This window comes from Ambystoma mexicanum, chromosome 2q (genome assembly GCF_040938575.1).
Source record: "Ambystoma mexicanum isolate Mex_15411 chromosome 2q, UKY_AmexF1_1, whole genome shotgun sequence".
Classification (NCBI taxonomy): domain Eukaryota; kingdom Metazoa; phylum Chordata; class Amphibia; order Caudata; family Ambystomatidae; genus Ambystoma; species Ambystoma mexicanum.
Window position 1 is genome coordinate 1,018,380,161 of NC_090924.1, and position 22,524 is coordinate 1,018,402,684.

The 22,524-nt window shown below is 45.6% G+C and overlaps 1 protein-coding gene across 2 annotated transcripts in view; it reads left to right on the forward strand.

Moving 5' to 3' along the window:
- Positions 1-22,524, forward strand: part of RSU1 (Ras suppressor protein 1) — a 994,395-nt gene that overhangs the window by 52,838 nt on the left and 919,033 nt on the right. The window contains exons 1-2 of one of the 2 annotated variants that reach the window (XM_069648355.1): positions 16,610-16,757; positions 16,902-16,952. In XM_069648355.1, coding sequence (XP_069504456.1) covers positions 16,682-16,757; positions 16,902-16,952 — 127 coding nt within the window. In that variant the 5' untranslated portion in view covers positions 16,610-16,681. Of the gene's footprint in view, positions 1-16,609; positions 16,758-16,901; positions 16,953-22,524 lie in introns of those variants that run through there. The other variant, XM_069648354.1, reaches the window with a different exon arrangement.

The following is a 22,524-nucleotide window of genomic DNA, read 5'->3' on the forward strand; positions in this document are numbered from 1 at the left end:
TAATGATCTCTTTAATATTAGCAAATGTTTTGGAGTTAAAATGATACTCCCCTTACATCTGCAATAAGGCTAACCAGTCCATCCTTTAGAAGTCCCCATGGTCTTTGCTTAAAGACCTTTTATAGGTTTGTAAATCTGGTTTCTTTATGGCCAACATCAATTCTGACCAAAGGTAGACCTGTTCTTGTTTCTCCAACCTCAGTTTATTGCAGTACTGCTGCACAGTTCCAATAGTTACTATTTTACAAAGTTGATAGTCGAGGATAGTCTTTGCTTTCCTCATTTTGATTTGTCTACGTGTGGGCCTAGGCTACATTTATGGTTAGTTCATGAGTTCTGAGGTGCACTATCTCTAGGTATGGAAAAAAATCCTGTCTTTAATTCTTTAGTAGTTGTTTTACCTCTTGCAGAATTATAGATAATTCTGCTTCAATTACTCTAGAAGTGAATTCAAGAGTTGCATCTTTACAAATCGCCGTGCATTTCCCTCTTAGTTCGATTGTTTCCCTGGTGCATCTGCATCTCCTTAGGCAATTTTCCTGCAGATTGCATTTCTTGGTGCTGAAATGATCATTTTTCATTAGCGGTATCAGTGAAAAGTGGCTACTGAATTGAAGGTAATATGCATTAATAAGTATCTAGTCAGGCAATTATGGCCCCTCGTTGTTAATCATTCAGCCATTCAAATTACGTGCTCCATTTTCCATAGTTCTCCTCAATGTTTTGTCTTCAGCATTTGGGGACAAATCTTGAAAGTGGACGTGGTGGAGGGGGTGGAATTCCAAGTGCTCGGTCCAGTGCTGAAATTGCATTTACCATTCATTACATTTTATTTGAGCAGTAAACTTACAAAGAATCATGATAATGTGCACAATTTCACAAACTGGGTTCGCATGCACATTTTTCTCTATACCACTCGATCATTTTTTTAATTTAGCTTCGAATGACTGCATAAAAGTAGATATTAACCAACCAGATCTCAAGTCTGTCCTGTTCAGCTTGTGTTATTAACACATCTCCTGTTTAAAGGCACCAACATAAGGTCAGTGCTAAGCAAGATCTTACTGGTATCCCTCTTGCAAGATGAAAAATCTTCTGACTGGATGTGGCACTTTCTCTGGCCGACCTGTGGCAAGCTTTGGTGGCAGGAGTCAAACGCAAAGGTAGCCTGTACAGTATAAAAGACTTTTGTATTTGTCAAGTATAGGCTTGGAAGTGCGGCCAACACATATTACAAATGTCCTGATTATGCCATGGTATGGTCTTCATACATATAGGGGTCCAGGTGATATCAACGGATGTCAAGTTTATTCTCAAATACCCTATTAATGCCATTGCATTCTTCACATTGTCCCATATGTAAAATTAACTTTATAGCTAAGCTTTTCATTGATTGAGCTTTCTGTTCACAAAAATAAATGTGCCCATAAATTATTTCAATTAAGAACAAGCATTACAGTTTGTGTCGCGTTAACTCTGAACAGTATGATATCCTGCTTCACTTTGCTGTCCTTTTATGCAGCATTGAAAGCTATCAATGTTGCACCATTACAAGTGATAATAATTAAAGCACTGCACACAAAACAGGCACACGTTTAGAACAAAACTAGTAGAGCAACCCAAAAACTGCACTGATGAGCATCAGACGTCTGGGGCTTGAAATTGTAGATTTGCATGCAGAGGCAAGCAATTGCAACTAAGGCACACCTTTCAACAAATCGCCATTCCAGAAACCTACACGATGTGGGAATAATGGCTGGTCTTTAAGGCATATGTGCATTCATGAAAGTTTGCCCCCTTCCACTATCTATACCAAGTGTGTTTGATTTTGCTTTAGCAACATTTCATGAACCAATGAGCCAAAACTTGAAACGGACCCAGAAGAATTTGTGTGACTCGGTTGCAATACTATGGAACTCTTGACATTGGGGTCAAAATGTAAATGCAAAATGGGAAGTTGGTCTGACTTCGTTAAATGAAGCAGGTACATCAAACGCTACTAAATAGACCAGAAAAAGCTAAAAATATGTTCTGGAAAGCGGATTGGTGTAGTACAATTGCTGAATGCTGCAGATACAAGTGTTTTTAAAATCGCGTGCATTAAGCAAGAGCACTAAACTCGCTGCCTAAACGCTTGTCCAGATTGCTGTGTTGTATAAAACGTTGAGGCTTTTTAAAGATCCAGTTAAAGCTTTGGCGGACTAGAGAGATTACAGCCTCGAGACTGAAACTAGGCGAGGAAGCTAAAGGCTGCCGTTTTTGCCTCACAGAAACGGAAACCATGAAGCACTTACTTCTATCACGCGTAAAGTGCTCTGATTTGAGGAATGTGATGTTGGCAAAGCATTTTAAGGATTTTAGAGAGATTTCAGAAGATAAAGCACGGTTACTAATTTTTTGGGGTCATTATGTTCCTCTGTTTGTAGACACTTAAGATTTTTAGAATGTACTTGGAGACAATCAAAGCCACAGCATATTATGTGAACTTGCTAATTTAACCAAGGCTATATACACTGACAACTTTTATGATTGTCTAATGAGATAGGAATGTAAATATCTTTGTTTTATATGTTTTTACTCAGAAGTAACCATTTTTGTTGGGTTTAAGAATTCAACCAAACAAATGAATTAAAAAGTGCATTCTATACAATTTGGTTTCGTTTTGCTTCGATATAATGTGCAGGGTATTAAGTACAATGTGCATCATGGTGCACGAGTTATTTTACACTAAAAGGGAACAGTAGAAATGCGCAAGTGTGCGTATTTTGACCATCTGTTAGTGACGATCTAGGCCACCATCGTTGCAATGGGTGTTCGTTACTATTGGCAGATGTACGGGCGCTCAACAATGAGTTGACCTCGGAAGCATGGATTGGGGGCTGGGGGGCAGGCCCCAATGGAGCGCAACTCTCCGCCATGCAGGGTGCATACTAATGGCTGCAGCAGACCCACCACGCCCTGCGGCGGGGCATTATGGCCTTTCTAAAGAATGCCATGTCTAGTGCCAGAGGTTCATCTCTTACACAATGTCTGATTTCTCCCAAAGCTGACACCCTGTCGCCAAATAATGTTTCTGTCAATAATGCTAACCTGGCAAAATATACCGACGCGAGAGGTGACAAACCTAATACTTGAAAATGGGAACAGAATAAAACAGGAGTTGCACTGCACTGGCTACCATGTAAGGACGTGGGAAGGCGTAAGCGGGAAAAATGTGTAGCTGTGTAGGCACTGTGCTCTTTCTTGGCGTCTTGTTGTAAAGGATACCCCTGCACTTCTTTTAACGGCAGCACAGGCAGGGGGGGGGGGCGTGCCAGTTACGGAGCCATGTACCCGCCAGTCCAATGATTTTGGATCACAAATATCCTCTAGTTTCTTTGAAACTAGCCTTTTTCTGAGGATTTGTTTGATACGTTTTTGATTCTAAGGTGGGCATTTTTGCACTACCAGAAACTAAACCCGATGGATACATTCGCACCTGCCTGGACGATTCTGCAACCTGCAGATCTCATGACTGAACTTTAACAGGGAAGTTATCCCAAGTCCGCCAGTGTACCCAGTTTGTATTCTGCACACAGAGACGTGGCACGATACCCGTGCCGTAACAGGTTGTATACATGTTTTTCTGTACAAAGAAAACTGGGCCAGAAAACTGTATATTTACCATCTGTGGTTTTGTCTTGGTCTGACTGCACGCTTGCACTACGATACGATCAAGATTGTTCTATAAATAGACTCATAATTCAAGAGTGCTTACTGGCTGGTGGTGATTTTTCTGTTTGCTCGAATAAAAGTGGCCTCTTGGTGCTTTCTGCCAGGGTAACCATGCAGGAGTTGCAAGAGACTCCATCCAGTCTTAAGGAACGTGTGATCATTTGTAGACTTAATAAGCCATGAATGTGTTGGTAGTCTTCATGACCATCAGTCTGGCTTCAGAGCTGCCAGAAGCACGGAAACTGCTCTCCTGAACATCCGTGAGGACCTGCTCTTGAACCTTGACTCTAACATTCCATGTGTTCTCATTTTGCTTGATCTCTCTTCTGCCTTTGATACTGTCAACCATACCATCCTGCTCAACCGTCTGCGTGATAACCTCGGTATCACTGGTCAGGCTCTGATGTGGCTGACCTCTTTCCTCTCAAATCGACTCTCCCAGGTCCAACTGGGGTCTTTCCTCTCTGACATCTTCTTCTCTACCCGTGGTGTCCCCCAGGGATCTAACCTCTCTCCCTGGCTGTTCAACCAGTATCTGGCACTTCTCGCCCACCACATCGCCGCTCTCTGCCCCTACTTTCAGTGCTATGCGGATGATACCCAACTCATTTTCAGGCTACCCTCGGCCTCCTCTTCTCCTTCCCTCATCTCTGACTGTCTTTCTGCTATCCAGGAATGGTGTGCCGCCAACGACCTCTGCCTTAATGCCAGTAAGACTGAGATTCTACTCATCGGCACTCCCACTCCCTCCTTCCCTGCTGCTCTCTGGCCGGCCTCGCTGGGCCCTCTTCCTGCTCCTACCTGCAAGGCAAAAAACCTTGGGGTCATCTTCGACTCCACACTCTCCTTCTCTCCTCACATATCCGACGTATCTAAGAAGTCACACTACCAGCTACACCTCCTCAGAGGTATCCTTCCTTTCCTCTCCTTCCCCCAGAAGCTCACTGTCTCTAGAGCCCTGGTTCTCTCTAAGCTGGACTACTGTAACAGCCTCTATCTTAATCTGCCCTCCTCTACTCTCCGCCCTTTGCAACTCATCCAGAACAGGACTGCAAGACTTGTCCTTGGCTTCAAGCCCAGGGACCGTATCTCTCCAGGACTGAAATCACTACACTAGCTCCCAGTGACTGCGAGGATCAAGTTCAAAACCCTCTGCATTGTCCACAAGGCCGTCTGGGGCCTTGGGCCAAAATACCTTCAACTCTCTCTCTCTTCCTAAATATCTTCCTTCTCGAGCTCTTCGCTCATCCGCCTCCAACTCCCTCAGGGTCAGCCGCTTCTCCAAACAACGAGTTGGGGGCAGATCTCTTTCCACTGCAGGGGCCTCCCTCTGGAACAGCCTTCCTACCTCCCTGAAACTTGAGGAGAACCACCTCCGGTTCCGGAAGCACCTCAAAACCTTCCTCTTTGCCTCCGCTTTCTCTCCCCTGCTAATACTACTGAAAATGCACTGAATCTGCAACTGGGCCATTCACCGTTCTCGGCCCAGCCACTCTCCCCTGCACTGCCCCCACGGCAACCCCTGCACTATGGGACTGTGTCTGTATCCGTACAGCCCCCCTTCCCAGCACTTGTCTGCACTTACCTCGCACTTGCCACCAGCTGGCCCTTGTTATTTATCCTGTATGCTGTATGCTAATAACCCTGTACTGCACTTTCCCCTCTCCCTTTCCCCCATGCACTTTTCCCTTCCCCTCTACCCTTGCACCTGCGCGATCTGAATGACACCTGGCCTAGTAAGATCGTTGTCCGTCTCCCCTTGTTCCCCCCCTGCCTCGTCGCGCCTTGAAACACTGGTGTATAGGCGCGTTACAAATGCCTTATCATATCATATCATATGAAAGGAGCAGTTTACTGGGGAAACACTGGGGTCTTCTTTGGAATAGATTTTCTGTGAATGCACTGCTGCAGGCCCGGGAGCACTGCCACCCCAACCCCCTATCTAAGTTGGGGAACAATTAAGGAAACTCAGTATACTAATACCAGACATTTAAAATCTGCGCAAGTAAGACGCTTAATGTGGAATTAATGACCCACAATGGTGATAATCATTCTACAGCACCAAACGCACACGTTGTGATGCATATGATGGCTCCCTGGGTTGTTCTGATTACAGTGGTGTTAATACTAGACTTTCAATGGCAATAATTGCCAACGATAAGCATATGATGGCAGTTCTGGTGTACCTGGAGATATCATGACGATGCATGCCAAATGATAGCACTTCTTGGCCCTAAGGCAACTACTGGAAAATCATGCGAGTAGCAGGCTATATGGTGGATTTCTATGGAATTCCTTACAGAAGCCAAAACAGATGGTTTAGGCAATGCCTGTTTTCTTTCTAACTGTGCCAGGAGGATAGCTCAGGCAGAGCACGCTGGTCTGGGTTACTGCCGGACTCGTAACGAGTCCCACTGTCTGGTTAACAGCTAGAATACCAAATTGGGATTTTGAACTATATTTTGGATTTTGCGTAAGTTTGATAACTGTTTTATACTTGTTCATTATTTTGGAAGCAAACACTTTCATTGGCTCTTAAGTATCTTCTTAAGACTTTAAGCAAGCCTATTCTACTGCTGAAAACAAATTATGGTCATATTGGAAAACTCTGTCGCGTGTTAATAAAATATTAAAAATAGTTTTTACTGTCGTTTTTACAGGCAGTCTATTTAAACTGTGGCTGCCATGACAACGAGGCATGTCTGCCTTTACGTTTCCCCGTTATCTCAGCATTTATGTAATCTGCTAACATTACTGAGAAATGTTACCTTCATAGATGTTTTTTGACGAACGGATATATTTGGGCTAATAGTATTTATACATTTCCGATCTCCAAAATAAATTAACACATGTCTTTAAAATGGTGGTTTGGCGTTTTTCCCAACGCACCCCTGCTTCTGTTTTGTACAGACATGCCTGACCTGTCTCCAGTATCAACGAAAGTGGCATTTGATGGGCATACTTTTAAAGAGTAGTACATATGATTTGGTGGGGGGGGCATGTATCATGTGGCCATGGGATATGAAGCAACTACCGTTTGATTCAGAAGACTTTTCTGTTCGCAGATTTGTAGGGCTTTCTCAGGTTAGTATTTCATAGGTAAAAGTACTTTCGTGGGGCACATGATTATTTGCTGTATTGAAGAGGTGGACTGTTACTAAGGACCCATTACAAAGAGATGTGGTTTCTTATCCGCAGTAAACTAAACTGTAGTGATGTCCTTGATTATTAATTATTCAGTTTGGGGCAAAACCCATGCTAAAATGGTGTAGCTTTAGCATTGCGGCCTCCTCAATGTGCTTAGTATTTTTATAAAAATATGAATACAATGTTATGGATAATTGCGTACCCCAGGAACCGATGGTATGGGTTGCATTTCACGGATTTGACAAGTTAAATACAAATAACGGCCTATCAGTCCAACGTTTTGCACATAATGTAAAATGTCACTATGCACTTGTTTCTGAGGTAAAACTCGCATTTCAGAGCGGCCACGTGTGAGTGGGAGTCCTTTATCCAATTCTTGGTTTTAAGGAAACGCCGTTTTGCACGCCGACACTCGTAGTTATAGTGTTTCCATTCAAAGCACAGCCCCAGTAATACTGTCATCTAAAATGCTGTTTCTAAAAGACACGTCTGGATGACGGTATTCCTGGCGGCAGGGGGCCACTTGGTTACGTTATAGACTGCTGAACAGGTCCTGACCATTGTTATTCGTTAGCTCTGTTTGTATAAGATGTTGGGGGTAGAGGGAGGGGCGATTTACACATCACTTTTTCTGAGAGTTACACAAAATTGATAGCTTTTTTTTTTATAAAAGTATGCACTATTGGCGCTTTAGACTTGGACCAGATGGTACATGAGCAGGTGAAGTAGGAGACTGCTTGTATTTCTTGCCGATATTCTTCATTACTCCTAGTCCTACTCTTCCTTATCACAGTACTTGCTTGTGAGGTAACCTTATCTACCATGCAGGAATCCTTCTTTTCTTTCCATGACTTTAACTTGCACGCCCACCTCCTTCCATGGTTCTACCCCCCCTCTTCCTGTTTGGTTTCATTTAGATAACACATTACCATAGGCCAGTTGTCTGCAACATGATGGTCTCCAGATGTTTGCGACTCCAACTCCCAGGATACCTCACTATTGACTATTGTGGTTAAGGCTGATGGGTTTTGAAGTCCAAAACATCTGCAGAGTCAAAGGTTGCAGACCCCTGTCATAGGCCAAGGCAATGCCAGACATGTGGGAGGGGTGTGATGCAAATACTGTGAGGAGGAAGAGTAGAACTAAGAGTAATGAAGATTACCAGTAAGTAACCCAAGCATTACTTCACATACCTACTTACTCGTGAGGAATATCAACTTCACGTGGTGAATTGGCCTAGAACAAACACACCTAGACACTTGATGCCATGTGCACCCTCCATCACCATTTGTTATACAGTCTCAAGGTGATACTTTACCAAGTCATTGACTTACATCACTTGATGTCCCAGTCCCAAAAATCAACCACCTCTTGCAGATGCAGATTTAAACTGTAGTGCTTGATTAATGTGTTTAGGGTTTACCAACTATAAGCCCTATCTTGGATTGGCACCCCCTATTCTTCTGCACAGTGTTGCCATTGCCCTTGTTAATCTCCCCAGTACATGGGGGAGGGGTATAAAAAGGGGGGGGCAAAACCCATAGATTCATATGCTAGAGTTATGGCTTCTCTAGGCCAACGGCAAATCATGGGTACAGTGGCCTTTCGTCCTGGAGCCACCCACCCCCCCCATGTCACAAAGGGGCTAACTGAATTACGAAAACCTTGTGACCTTTACTGACAGATCAGGACAGCCCTGCAAACATCAGGTTAGGCCCATTCTAACTCTTCTGGGGTGGAGGGGCTAGGAAAAAAGGGCAGAATAATAATCTTCTGAGACATGCAGAACTTGTGGACAACTTTAGAGAGGAAAGATGGGTCCCATTTGGAGAAAAAGTGCATTCTGCTGGATTAACAAATAAGGTGGTTTACAAGTCTGGGTGTAGATATCCCCCAGTTTCCTTGTATAAGTGATGGCCTCGAAAAAAAAGTTCCTATGGGTTGACGACGTCAAGAACAAAGCGTATCGATTGCAAGGCTCCAAGTACCAGAGGCCGGTCCCATGTCACAAGCCCAGCCAGAGATGCTGGTCTAGAGAGAGAAAAACGCCTCTGTAATCTATTGACCTTGGTATAATCCCTCAGATCTACTGCTTCCCTATCCTTGAATGTGTGGATGAGGTCCCATTGGTTCTTCCGGGGAGATACAGCTAACCCCATATTAAACCCTTCCTGCAAACATTGAAGAGTGGTGGATATAGGGCACCAGGAGATTTATATATTTATTACATTTATGAAAACGCCCAGACCCGAGGGTATCAGAGCATTGTACAGTGCATAGTTGATAAAGTAGAACGGTAAGGATTAGCCAAAGTGTGCAAACCGAGCTACGACATTATTCATATTTGTAAAACGCCCAGGTCTTGATTCGTTTTTTGAAAGTGGAGAAGCATTGCTAATTTCTGATGTGAATGGGCAGCGAGTTCCAGACTACTGGGGCAGTCGCAAAGAAACTGGCACCGCCTGCTATTTTTTTCAAGAAGCGAGGAACGAGCAGTGAGGGGCTGGAGCTGGATCGGAGTGCGCGGACTGGGACAGATTGGGTGATGCAGTTGTCAGGTACAGGGGAGTCTCGTTGTAAAGGCAGCGATGTGCAATGGTTGGGGTTTTGAATTTCACTCTGGATTTGATGTGGAGCCAGTGGGATCCACGTCTTGTAATTGAGATGTTGTATGAGCGTTTGATACCCAGTGCAGAATGCAGTGCTTTGTTTTGGAGTAATTGGAGTTTGGACAGGTTGGAGGAGGAGCAGGCGCCCATGAGGTAGTCGCGTTTCGACAGGATCAGCACTTGTGCAAATGTGATGCAGTTGCTCGGGGACCGGAACTGTCTACTGAGCGAGATAAGTCGTGCTGTGTCGACAGTGGAGAAGGCTAGGGCGTTGATGTGCCTGGTCATTGTCAGTTCAGCTTCAAGGTGCACACTTAGTGTTTTTAGGTACCGTTGAGACAGAAGGAGGAGAAGGTTTTATTCAGGTGTCTAAGACGCTATGTGAGGATCTCATGATGAGGAGCTATGTCTTCATCATTTAAGCATGGGTTGTGTGATGCCATCCAGTTTTGGATTGTGGAGTAGTGCAAGGAACCCATGGTGGCAACAGTACAGACAGACAGAAGTGATCACAGTTCAAGGGTGTTCATTACACTGTAAATGCAGAGTGGAAAAACACCTAACCTAAACTTAAATCTAAGATGGGAGCAAGCTTCGACCAGCACGCTTCGACCATCAAACGGAAATAAGGCAGTCCTAGTGGTGTTGTGTAAAAATAAAAGGGCCTATACTAAGAAAAACCAATTGCCCTTCCTTACTCTAAATACAAAAAAAAGTGTGGGATAATGTTCTTAATAAAGAAAGAAGGGTTCACAGATAATAAGTCAGGATGTGATTGCCAGGGGTCTCCCTTCCTTATGTTTTGAGCACGGGACAAGATGGAGCTCCTGAGCACAGAACACACTCGAGCTTTACCAGCACGAGCCGACAGTTCCGTTCCAGCTATCAGGTGCTTGATGGTTAAGTCTCTAACAAAAAGTCTCTTGCCTTCGAGGGCCTGATGCATTCAACAAACACAAAGTTCCGTTCCACTTATACTTTGGGTGACGACTTCACCCCTGGGTCCCTCTTCTGGATGCAGACCCTTCAACAGTTGTATTCAACAAAATTAAACTGTTCCTTTTCTCAATGAACTTTGGGTGATGACTTTTCACTCCTGAATCTCCCTCGGCCAGGCTCGGACTTAACTGACAGGGGGGACAATTCACATCCCCTAGCCTTCTTGCATTCACAAATCTTAATGTCTTTTTAAACAGTTCTTCGGGCTTTGCCCCTTGTTGTCGGCATCCCTTGTCCAGGTTCACTCGGACCAACTTTTATGGACAGTTCACTGTGTTTCGGGACTTTAGACTTTGCTCCCTTTTGTTAGCATCCCTCCACCCGGTTCACTCCTGCCAACCTTTGCACTGTACTGTTCATGTACTACTTTTCACCATGCAGGATTAATTTCCCTTAGCTTTCACAATCATCAGTCGGTCAAAGACTTTCGATGGTATAGAGGATTTTACAAGACCCTGTATGACCACTTTGACCTCTTCGCCTCTTGCCAAGGCCTTCTGGTTACGGTAGTCTCTTATCGGGTAATCGGACAGTTTCCCGCTTGAGCACCCACGTGGTGCCGGACGCCTCTGTTGTGGGTTTTCCCCCTCTTTCCCAATCGTTCCTTTTAAACCTTTCAAAGTTCAAATTTAGCTGCTTGCTACTTTTTCTTTCAACATAGTTCGGTTTGTTATTGACTCTTCTTCAACTCACCGGCTGTGATAAACTGCTTGGCTTTCTTCTCCTTCAAGTCAAGGCTGGTACCATGGAGATCAGCGTCTCTCTCCAGCTTGTTTATCAGCGGAGGAGGGTCTCCTGTACCATTGACATGTGCTGTAACACACGTTTGCCTTTGTTCGCGATCTTATGTTTCTGTCTGCATATGTTTCACGGGTTTTGATCAGAAAGTCACTTCTCTCCTTGCCACCCTCTTGGTATTCGCTGTCTTTCACCTCCTCTTGAGCTACTGTGCTGAGTTAGCCCTCGCGTCATGCGGTCTTCCTTGCTTGTCTTGTGCTCTCGTTCTCCACCTTTTATCCCTGTGGGGAAGGGAAAGGGCTATCGGGTGTGTGTGATTCTGGTCAATTGCCTGACCCTTGTATTGGGGCATGTCAGGTAAACGGCTCGGGTGTTAGTCCATTGTCTTTTGTGTTGTGCGTAAGTGTTTGTGTCGGAAAAGGTGGGTGGGGGGTGCAGTGTTTTGGAATATCCTACTTAGTAAGATGGGGAAAAGGTGTTGAAAGAAGGGAGATACCGCGCCTCACCTGTCAGTGTCCCACTCCCACTCCGCAAGGAGCTCTCCATCCAGGTGACCCTCCCTCATTGGTCCACCCCCATGAACTGGATCCAACAGCTATGGCCATGTCTTGGCCACCTGGATGACAGATCCCCCGAGGACGAGCTGGGATACTCCTTCAGGTTTCTCACAGTATACAAAGTTGATTTTGATGGTGTCAGTGATGTGATCGCTTGAGATGCGGATAAGACTTTGCGTATCATCGCAAAGTTAGTATAGTTAATTTTCCTAGCATCTAGGAGGTCGAAAAGGGGTTTTGGTTAGGTATTGACAGCGTGGGCATGAGTCACAGGTCTTGCGGTACACCCAGAGGTGCGGGATGGCATCCGCTGCTGAATCCCCAATGAATACTCGCATGGTGTTACTAAGAAAGGAGGAGATCCAAAGGGTGGCTTCCTGGAGAGAAGTGGAAGTGCTGGCTGAGGTGGTGGCAAAGTATATTATGGTCGACAAGGTCAAAGGCCGCAGAGAGATCTAGCAAGAGGGGGATAACTATCTTGCCGGCATCACAGCTGGAGTCCATTTGTATTTTAAGGTCTAATGCATTTTCTGTACTGTGCCTCGGGCGAACACTAGATTGCCTTTTCCCAAGCAGATGGTTTGGTTCTAGGAACTGTTGGACTTGGTCATAGGCCTCGGCAGTCCAGGATTTTAAGTAAGAAGGGGACTGTGGTAATGGGTCGGTAGTTGGTGGGGACAGTAGGATTCAGGGAGGGCTTTTTCAGTAGAAGAGTGACCCAGGCAGATTTAATGTTGGTGGGGACTATGCAGGTAGAGAAAAAGGTATTGGCAAACTCTGTGATAATGGGGACCAGCGTAGGGGCACATAGTTTTACAATATATGCTGGGCAGGAGTCACCTTTGCGAATCAAGGGTTTCAGTGCTCTGATGGTTGCAGAAACTTTCTCTTCTGTGACAAGGCTGAAGGTAAAGAGGGGGGTGTTAAAAGTAGGGACACCACGTGCGGGACACCGGGGGTAAGGATGCGCGATTTGTTGGCAAGCAGGGGCTTTTTTGTATTAAGCTTGCTGAGTAATGACTCGATTTTATGGGTGAGGGCATCTTGGATTGTAGTGCACCAGTCTTCATAAATGCGTCCATTGGCGACCAGGGGGGATAGGTGTTTTCAGTTCTCTAAGAATCACAAATAGTTCTCTACTGTTGGAACTAGCGTTACCGATTATGTCATTGTAGCTATCGGATTTACAGGCAAAGACTGCTTTTCTGTTGGAGCAGGATATTGAGGCAAGTGATTGGCGGTTCTGTGTGGTAGGGAGCTTTTTACATAGATGCTCAAGTGATCTTTTTTTCCTGCCCAAGTGAACAGGTTAGTCCAAAAACCAAGTGCTGTTAGGTTTATGTGGTTTTGGGACTTTGTTTATATTGGTGCGTAAAGATCGAGGGTTTGAAGCAGGCCCACTTGGTATTATTGAGTGGCAAGGTTATGTGCAGTGAGGAGTTGAGAGTGGGCGTTGGTAGTGAGTGAGGCGAGAAGTGAGGGCTTAAGGTCCTCACGCTTAAGATTGTGAGTGTTGCGGATTTGGATAGGCTTCAGCTGTGGTTCCAGGGTTTTATGCCACCAGATTGACTATCCTTTCTTAGCATACAAACCCTGGAAATGTACCCAATGTCTGTCATTTGCTCTCAGGGTTAAAGGCCTTTTGTTGTTCTGAATTGAAAAAAAGCAACTTTTTGGGATAGACCCCTAAGCAGTAACCCTACCTTCTTAACTTCCAGATCCCTGAGATTAACCTGTGCTAAGCCAGGAGTCGTCGGAAAAAGAGGTGGCATTTCAACGTATGTGTTTATTTAACAAAAAAAGAAAAGGGCCTTTCTCTCCCTAGGGTTTGCCGTACCTAACTGAATTCTAACTTGGGTGCTCCTGGACAACCTGTATACATCTGAAAGACTGCTTTTGGATATTCTCTGGTGACGCCCTTCAAGAGCCCTTGTAGTTCCTCCCAGGGACTTTTCCTTTGCTTGTCCAATTGTACAACAGTTCTTCTTTTTCAATACAAGGTACAGCCCCAGGCTTCCCTGGTCTTCTCCTTGAGCAAAGAAACAGGGGAGATTACTCATGAAGTATCCTTTACTTCTTCCACTATTCTGAACCGCACAATCATTAGAGATCCCACTTTTCCTTGGCTGTCAATGACTCTTATGATTATTGTGACGAGGGAGATTTCTCCCAAGGTGATCTTGCTTTCTTTTGATTATTCTGAGGAGGAAGCTTTCTCTGGATGCCTCCCCCACTGTTGGTAATTTTGGTGTTGGTTTTGTGACGAGGGAGATTACTCCTGAGGTGTTCTTCACCCTTAATGCCTTTTTGGTAATTACTGTGACAAGAGAGATTACTCCCGAGGTACATCTAAGTATTGCCCAAACCCCTACCTTGACTCCCGTTACCTTCTTTATCATGGGACCACTTCACCGGCTCTTCCCGGGGTGTTTGTCTTGCTTCTTCTCTGGGATGGCTCTCAGCATCTAGCTCTCTGCTCCCTGTAGTAGCGTGTTGGCTCCACGGCTTACTAGACATTTTCGGTGTCGGCATAGTTGAAGGATCGCATGGTACACCTCACTGAGGTCATGCTACTGTTCGCCTGGTTCCAGCTTCTGCCTAGGTCGGTTCGTCGCTCCACTACTGGGAGTTCTTCCAAGCCTTCTACAACGTCCTCACGGACGAGGACCAGCTTCTTCTGCTCGCTTCCTCGCTCCAAGGTTTGAACTTCACAGGCTTTATGCCAGGTTCTCGTTTCAGTAAGTACCTTCTTGCTTTTTATGGCTTTTAGCTGGGTCCTCCCCAGCGGGGTGCCAGAGTCTCTCTTTTGTGTTGATGAGACATTCTTCATGTTTCCTTGGGGCCACCTCTTCTCAGTACTTTTTGGGAGATGACTCACCTTGTGTTGGTATGGTCATGTTTTATATAAAGAAAGGAAGGCGTTTTACAATAACACAGTCTTCTCGGGTTGATTCTTGGAAGACCTTGAGGATTGCCTGTTGGAACAGGAGTCCTTGTACCTATGACGGGAGTCTCTCCCTGTGTGGTCCTGCAATCTGTCACGCCTAGGGGGATTGTTGCGTAGCATGCTCACCTCCTTAGCCTCACAGGGGAGGGCTCCTCTCTGGTGAGAAATGATGAGATCCCATGAATCATCACAAATCGTATTGGGCCATTGCAAACCGAGCTACAGTGTCATTGTGACTGGAATCAATGTCTTGAAGTCCTGGAATTCCTGTCTGCAGAATCTGTGAAGGTGTAGCAACGGTGGTCTCATTTGGAGGCAAGGCCAAAGAACCATAAATATACATGTAGCCATGTATTCCTGAACCCCCTATGAAGTCCCTTGCAGATCCTCTTGTCTTGGATAGTTACTCTTTGAAGACCTCCTTTAGGGTTGTTGGTCTGTCCTCTGGGACCGTCACTCTCCTGTTTCTGTCCAGAACCTTCCTTTCGATATACTGGAGATCCTGTGATGGGGGGTGGGGGGGGGGCTGAGACATGGTCAAGTTGATAAGCAGTCTCAGAGATTCTAGCTCCTTCTTTTTTAATAGTTCTTGGCCAGCCCTCTGGGCATGGGAGTATGAATGGCCCCCAGGGGATTGGAGGTGAGCTGGATGCTATCTTGTGTCTTCATTTTGGCAGGGGATGAAGGACATCTGTTTCAATGACTCCCTTTTTGTCCACCTCTCTCTCGCCCGTGGGAGCCATAACTAGAGATTTGATGCTTGCTGCTGCTCTTGGAGGTAAATTGGACCTAGGGTTCCTCTAAGGAATCCTCAAAACAAAATATGGCTTTCGAAAGGATTCTTCATCATAATGGATTTACATGAATCTGTATCCCGCCTTTCTGGTGAAGGTGACGACAGCAGTGGACCATTACTGATGCTTTGATCCTATCGTATGCCACATCCGACATGTAGTATATCTGTGTCATGAATGTATGCTGGATACAATGTTGGTCCTCTCATGCAGGGCCTTCGAGAGTGTTTTAAGACCCCCAAGTGCAGTCTGTCATATGATGAGTATGTGGTGTCTCTAAGAGCCAAATGGGCGACCCATGTGCCTTCTTTCAAGCCCAATCCACCTTTCTAAATTTGAGGTATTTAATGGGTTATTCTTATTCCATGGAAGATTTTCCAGCCAGGTTTGGGAGAATAGTATCCACTTGAATTATTTGTGGCATGAACCTTTCTTCTCCTTTTAAGTGAATGAAGTTTCCCCAAAAACCTAGGAACTGTAGTCTACAATGATTCTCTCCATTCCCTTAAGAGTTAATCTATTTGTGCCTTTCGGGGGAATAGGATTTAAAGGATGACTCCGGTTACAGGTGATGCAGCTTCTCTGTGTGTTCCCACATGTCATCAGTAGGGAAAGCGCAACCTTTTTAGGGTGCCATTGCCCAAGGCGCTTGTTGCTAGGGTGATAAGTACTGCAGTATGGCAACCACAACATTTGTCTTGTAGGCACCCCCTCCCACTTCTCCATACCACTGCCCATGGCAAGCTGCTGCCACGTGAAACAACGTTGCTGAAGACTGGTGCGCCACTCATCAAAGACCAGCGGTGTCCTGACCGTGGGTAACGTTGCATTGCCCCCCCCCCCCCCTCCCGACACCACCCTCCTCTCCCCTGTCCCTGGTGAAGAAAGAATAAGCAGGATACAGCAAACCACAGAATAGATCCCGTACTCGAGGCAGGACATTTTTTAACTGAAACCAGATGGAAAGAGAGGAAGTCATACCCGTGGAAGAAGACAGGACATCATGCATTATAAGTCATAGAAAGAGAAGAAGGGTTCCTGAATGGGAGCTGAGGTTTCCTCACAAGTTAGTACTGGGACGAGGAAGTAGGATGTAGAGGTATGGGCTGTTCTGCTTCAAGGTGGAGTCTGTCTTGAACTCTGCATTAGTGTGTGTTGACAGCGCTTGTATATGAGATGAACCGACCCCAGAATATGTGTGGGAGAGAAATGAGGCTGCGCTCAAGCAGAGGGACCGGAATGTTTATCTGTAGTGAGTCTGGGCATATTTTTCGTATTTCATCGTTGGTGGGCTGGAGCATAGGTCCGATGTATACAGAGAAGCCCGTGTTTCGTCAAGAATGTACTGAGCTGGCAGAATGTGCATATCCTAACGTTTTCTCTGTTTCCTTTGCAGTCACTTTATCGAACATAACACAGCTGGTCCTCAGCCACAACAAGCTCACAAGTAAGTGATTTTGTTATAATGTTTAACAAAGGATACGGATGTTGCAGGCTTGCAAATTTATTAATTTAACAACATAAGCTAGGGTAACTAGTATTCTAATCATCTTTACTATTTTATCATCTCTGGCTTTCTCATGCTAATTTAGCCTTGACGTTCTGTAAAGACGGAGGACACTGAGGGAGCATTTCATTTCCCAGAACTTAAGTAAACTGTTTTGAGTGAAGGCTGTTAACAAGGGTCAAGGGCAATTAACCCAATTGGGGCTCTCACCGGCTGCGCAGCATGGGATAAAAAAGTAAACTAAAATAATTATCTTTTCATAATTTTGCATGGTTTCAGTGCACGAACACAAAAGCTACACAGAACAAGCATTAGCAAAGCCAACAGTTTTGGCATTTATGTGGACATAGGCTGGTGTTTGCTAGGCAGTGCCATAGCAAACACCAGCACATGTGCCAAATCGCATGAGTACCAGGGCATATGAAAACAGTGACTGGGCAATGCCTATCATCTAATATCTATACACATGCCAAATCGGTTGGCTTGGCCAATGCTTGCTTTTAAAAGACAGGACTTCAGTGCAAAGACACTGCTACTAAATCAAGTGGCTGGAGCTGGAGGCATAATTGGTGGAGCATTATTACACCAGCAACACGTGTGTTGATTCAATTAAGCCATTATTTCTCTGAAGACTGCTTTGAAAGAATGCTGTCAGGCAGTTAAACGAAAACGTTTGATTTTAGTGCTAGATAAAGCTGGGTCAAAGACATCCCAGGAGGATGCATTTTGGGCGGGCAGCAGCAGGTAATGGGAAGGAATTACCATAATTGCTAGCATGACCACGGGCGGGTAAATAACCAAATACCCACAAGCTGTGTTTCACTCCTCACATATCTCCCGCCTAGTTGTACTACAATGCAATAGTTTCAGCTTTAGCGCCACCCAGTAGCTAAAACTAAAAAGGTAAAAATATATCCAAAGATCAGGGAAAGTTTAGTTTCCCTTGACAATGCAATTATAATGTATGTTCATAAAAACAGAACCCCACGGCATGTGCTGGGAATGCTCGAAAGCTTGAGGGCACCACTAGTCTGCCTCCCAACCCCAGCACTGCCTGACAACTCAGCGCTCCAGAGCATGGGCTATGGATAATGTGGCCGCACATCACTAGCCCACTATAACAGCAGCACTTTTATAACCACAGTGTATATACTCGTTAGGACAGCACCACAGCATGAGCTTGGAAGGCATGACCGCTTGAGGGACACCGCTAGTCTAACTCCCCACCCCAGCACTGCCTTTCAGCTTGGGATTCCAAGACCTGGGCTCTGTGAACGTACATAAACCCATGCCACTATGTCTTTGTAACAACGCCAAAGCTCTGTGGATTTTATCCTTTTCCTCGCCAAGTGTGCGCCATCCCAGCCTGGCTACAGAGTCTGTGTGGTGGCGGTGGGTGGTAGAGAAGACCCCGCAGAACAGCAGCACCCTTGGTCGCAGCAGGCTATGTCGCAAGAGCATCCGGCCGGGGATTTTATCCTCCTCTTCCTCTCCAAGTGTGGGGAGTCTTCCCAGCCCAGCTACGGAATCGGGGTGGTGTCAGCAGGCGGCAGGGAAGACGGCGCATAACAGTGGCACCCGTGGTCGTGGCAGACTTCTTTAGCTCCTGGTTCCAGTGCAGCCTCAATGAGCAGTTGTGAAATGGCACTCTGGGTAGATGAGCAGGTGTGTTCAAGCACTCAATGGCACAAGGTCGATGTTGAAGAAGGTGTCTTGTAAGAAAAGGCAGTGTAAGAGCTTAAACGTCATTCTGGTCCTACAAATGGATCAGGGGACATGTCCTCTTAACCTTATTTCAGTGCTGAGCCTTGTGCTTTCCTGCAGTTGGGCTGGTGTCGAGACTGGGTGAATCGCTTTGATGCAGCAGCGAGGAGTCCTTGTCAGATGGGGCTCTGCATGGAACGAGTTGACTCTCGAGATGATGAGAGTTTGCAATCAATTTGGGTTGATACAATGCTTCTGCTGGGTCCTGTCTGCTTGCAAGACCATGGTTTCCAGGGGGGTAAGGTCAGCGGTCGAAATGAGGTTCGGTTGGGTTGATGCTGTGAGTCAGATGCTTCAACAGTGGTGAGCTGGCATTCAAGTCAAGATGGCAGTGATCTTCTCCAGTGCAAGATGCAAATCCAAGTTAGTTAATGGAGTGCCAAAAGCAGCACCATGCGTCCTGTGCTAGCACCAAGGGAGCCGAACACGGTCGAAGCAGTTGGAAGATGGCTCAAGGCGGTGAAACAGGATTCCAGCTACTCTAGGGCTTCTGGTTTGCTTTGAATCTCAATCCAAGGCACCAGGACAAAGTGAGCTCTTCTGGCCGCCATCGAGTGAATTTATTTTTAATTATTTGCGGCCACAGGAAAGTTATATCGCCGCCTATGCAGACCAGATTCCCAATGAAAACCAACCCACATTTGGTGTTGCCAGACTCTGGGTATTATGGGCAACATTGCCCTAGTAGAGGTTCAGGTTTGCACGTACACCATAAGACCCAACTTCTATATGCATTTGAATGACGTAATACCAACATTTGGAAGAAGCGTTTGGAAATTGCTCTTTGAAGGGTTTAACAGTGTGTTTTACCATTCAGGGCTTCAAGATACTGTTACTGATGGCTTGGAATTTTTCATGCGACTAGCCTCATTGCGTACACTTATTGCACTGTATCCGAATTGACTTTTCATCCTCCAAGACAGCGTTGGCTCACTAGCTGCAATCAAGGGTCCCTATTAAAAGATTCTTATTTTGGCAGCACGCATAGATCATCCAGTCCTGCCAACTGTCCGGTGAAGGATGCACCTCTTGTCCCAAATGTTGAGGTAACGCAATCATTTGTTATAACATTTTAAAGGAACCGAACAGCTAAAGGAATCCATCCCATGAATAAAGAACAAGCATTGGCAATGCCAACAGTTTGGGCTTTTGTGTAGGCATGAGCAAGATACTTGCCAGGCACTGCTGTAGTAGTATTAACTGCCCATTGATGCTAACAGGTGCTAAATGTTGTTGGTACCTGGGTGTCAAATGCCTAATACTTACACACAAGCCAAAAATGTTTGCTTTGCCAATTCTTGTTTTTAACAAGAATTCAGTGAAGGACACCAGTTTTTTAAAAGTTTTTTTTAATTTGTAAAGCGCACTAAGCCCACAGGCATCAAGGCGCTGTTGCATGAGTGTCTTAGTTACACGAAGATTGCTTAGCTCAAGGTTACTGTGAGCGTGTAGCTAAACAGTAAAAATTTAGTAGGATACATACATAGGTGTTACAGGTTTGGAATATCATACAGTCACAATGAAAGTTACATCACTGAGTAAACTCTCTGTATAGTGCTTATAAATCAAGTGGCTGAAGGCATGTATTAGACCTTTTTATTATTTCAGTAGCATATTTATAGCTCAAATGAAGTCATGAACTGCGAAAAGACTGCTTTCAAAATACACTGCCATGCACTTCGAGGGCAACGTTTGACTGGAAGTGTTCCCATGAGATGTTTTGAGCAAGGAGGGCTAAGAACTCTGTGGGAATGGCCCTAGGGATTAGCATGGCTGTGGGCAAACAACACCTACACACATTGTGTCCCTCATATGTCCTCCCTCCCTATCTGTACTCTTAGCGCTACATAATAGCCCAATCTAAACAGAATCTCACGTCACCCATTGCCGGTTGGAACCAGAGGAAAGTGAGAGTTGAGACCCATAGACTGTTTTGAAAAGTGAGTGCAATTATTTGAATTTCATTGGTACCAATCGCACACAGAACAAACATTGGAAATTGTATACTTGTACTTGATGCACTAGTGTCTCGAGCTGTCAGGCTGTGCAGAACAGTGTGCACAGTAGCCGAGTGTAGCGCTGTTTTGAAGTTTCAAGATGAACATTCAGCAATGCACCTGCCATCATGCAGGAATGCCCAATTCTGCTTCCAACCCGCCGAGGTAGCTCCTGGGTTCATAGGGAGGAGCAGGCAGCAGTGGGGCTCCCAGCGGGTTGAAGCACTGCACAGACTAGCTACTTGCAATAAAACCGCTGCTTCCTTGAACCAGCTGCGTAAACCACCCTGTGCTTGTACTGGATGGGAAGGTGTTTCACTGTGCTAACAACACTTTCAAATAACCCCAAAAACATAATTCACTGCGTAATTGGAGATTTTTTTAGTAGCCTCATATAAAATGGCAACAGTTCACTCAAGCCTGTTTTCCCCATGCATTCTGTGACGTGTGGTTTGGTTCCCCTATTATAAATGTGGGACATGTCCCAGAATTCGAAAACCAACTGAGCTGCATAGTCAATTCACAGGTGGAGAAACTGTAAGGCACTAGTGTGAAATCAGTACTCAAAGGGGTATGCGAGTTGGGGTTTGAGAAAGTAGTGGTATTTTCAGATTCATTGAGTGGGTTGCAGGCGATTGTGGCAGGGGATGGTGATAGGAAGGATGTGATTTTGGATATCAGGAGAAAGATTGATCGGTGTGTGCGTGGGGGGATGGATCTGGAGTTGGCGTGGGTCCCGAGTCATAGCGGCATTCTGGGAAATGAGTTAGTGGATCTGGCGGCGGGTGAGGGTATGAGAAGGGAAGCGGTTGATGTAAGGTTGCCTTTGAGTGTGGATGAGATGAAGGCAGTGATGGTGAGGCGGGTCATGGATGAGTGGCGGGAGAAGTGGGTGAGTGGGGTGAAAGGCAGGTGGATGTTTGGTATTCGTGAGAAAGTGTCAGTAAAGGTGGATCCGGGAAGTCTAGAATGGAGGAGGGGGGAGGAGGTGATGCTGAATCGATTGAGAATAGGGCATATGGGGCTGAATGACTGTCTGTTTAGAGTGGGGAAGCGAGAGTCGAGGGACTGTGCGGTGTGTGGAGTGTCTGAGACTGTGGAACATTTTCTGTTTAGGTGTGAGAGACATGCTGTAGAGAGAGAATTGATGAGGGTTCGATTGTCTGCGCAGGGTGTGGCTGAGTTGAGTGGGAAGGCTTTGTTGGGAGGTGACGGGGTGAGTGGCAGGAGGAGGAGTAGTGTGTTGTTGGATTTTGTGAGGCAGACAGGGCGGTGGGAGGAATTGTGAGTTTTACGTGGGTTGAATGGTGGATAGGTGCACATCATCCAATTGGATGGGGAAGCGCCTTCGTGGGTCCGCCCACGCCTACACTAATTTAAAGAAAAAGAAAATACTCAAAGCAGCATTTAGGTGATAGCAAATGTAGCATTGCAGAAAATAAACGTACGTTTAGCATACTCAACCATTCCAAACCCCCTCTTCCATTATCAATTGCAGGTTTACAGAATTTGGTTAAGGTACCTTCAAACATTTGGGTGAGTTGTCAGACCCCAGGGAGCTATGCGATGTCGCACTGAATTGTAAACCGCTGCAGGCATGCATATTCCGTGCCCCCAGTGTAGGAGGTTAGTAACTTCTCCCATTCCTGCAGTGACGTCCAGAGGAAATTGAACTACACCATAAAAGTTTAAAATATCTCATTCATCGCCTCTCGCCTACACTTTTCTGATGGCAGGGCTTGGGTCTCGAG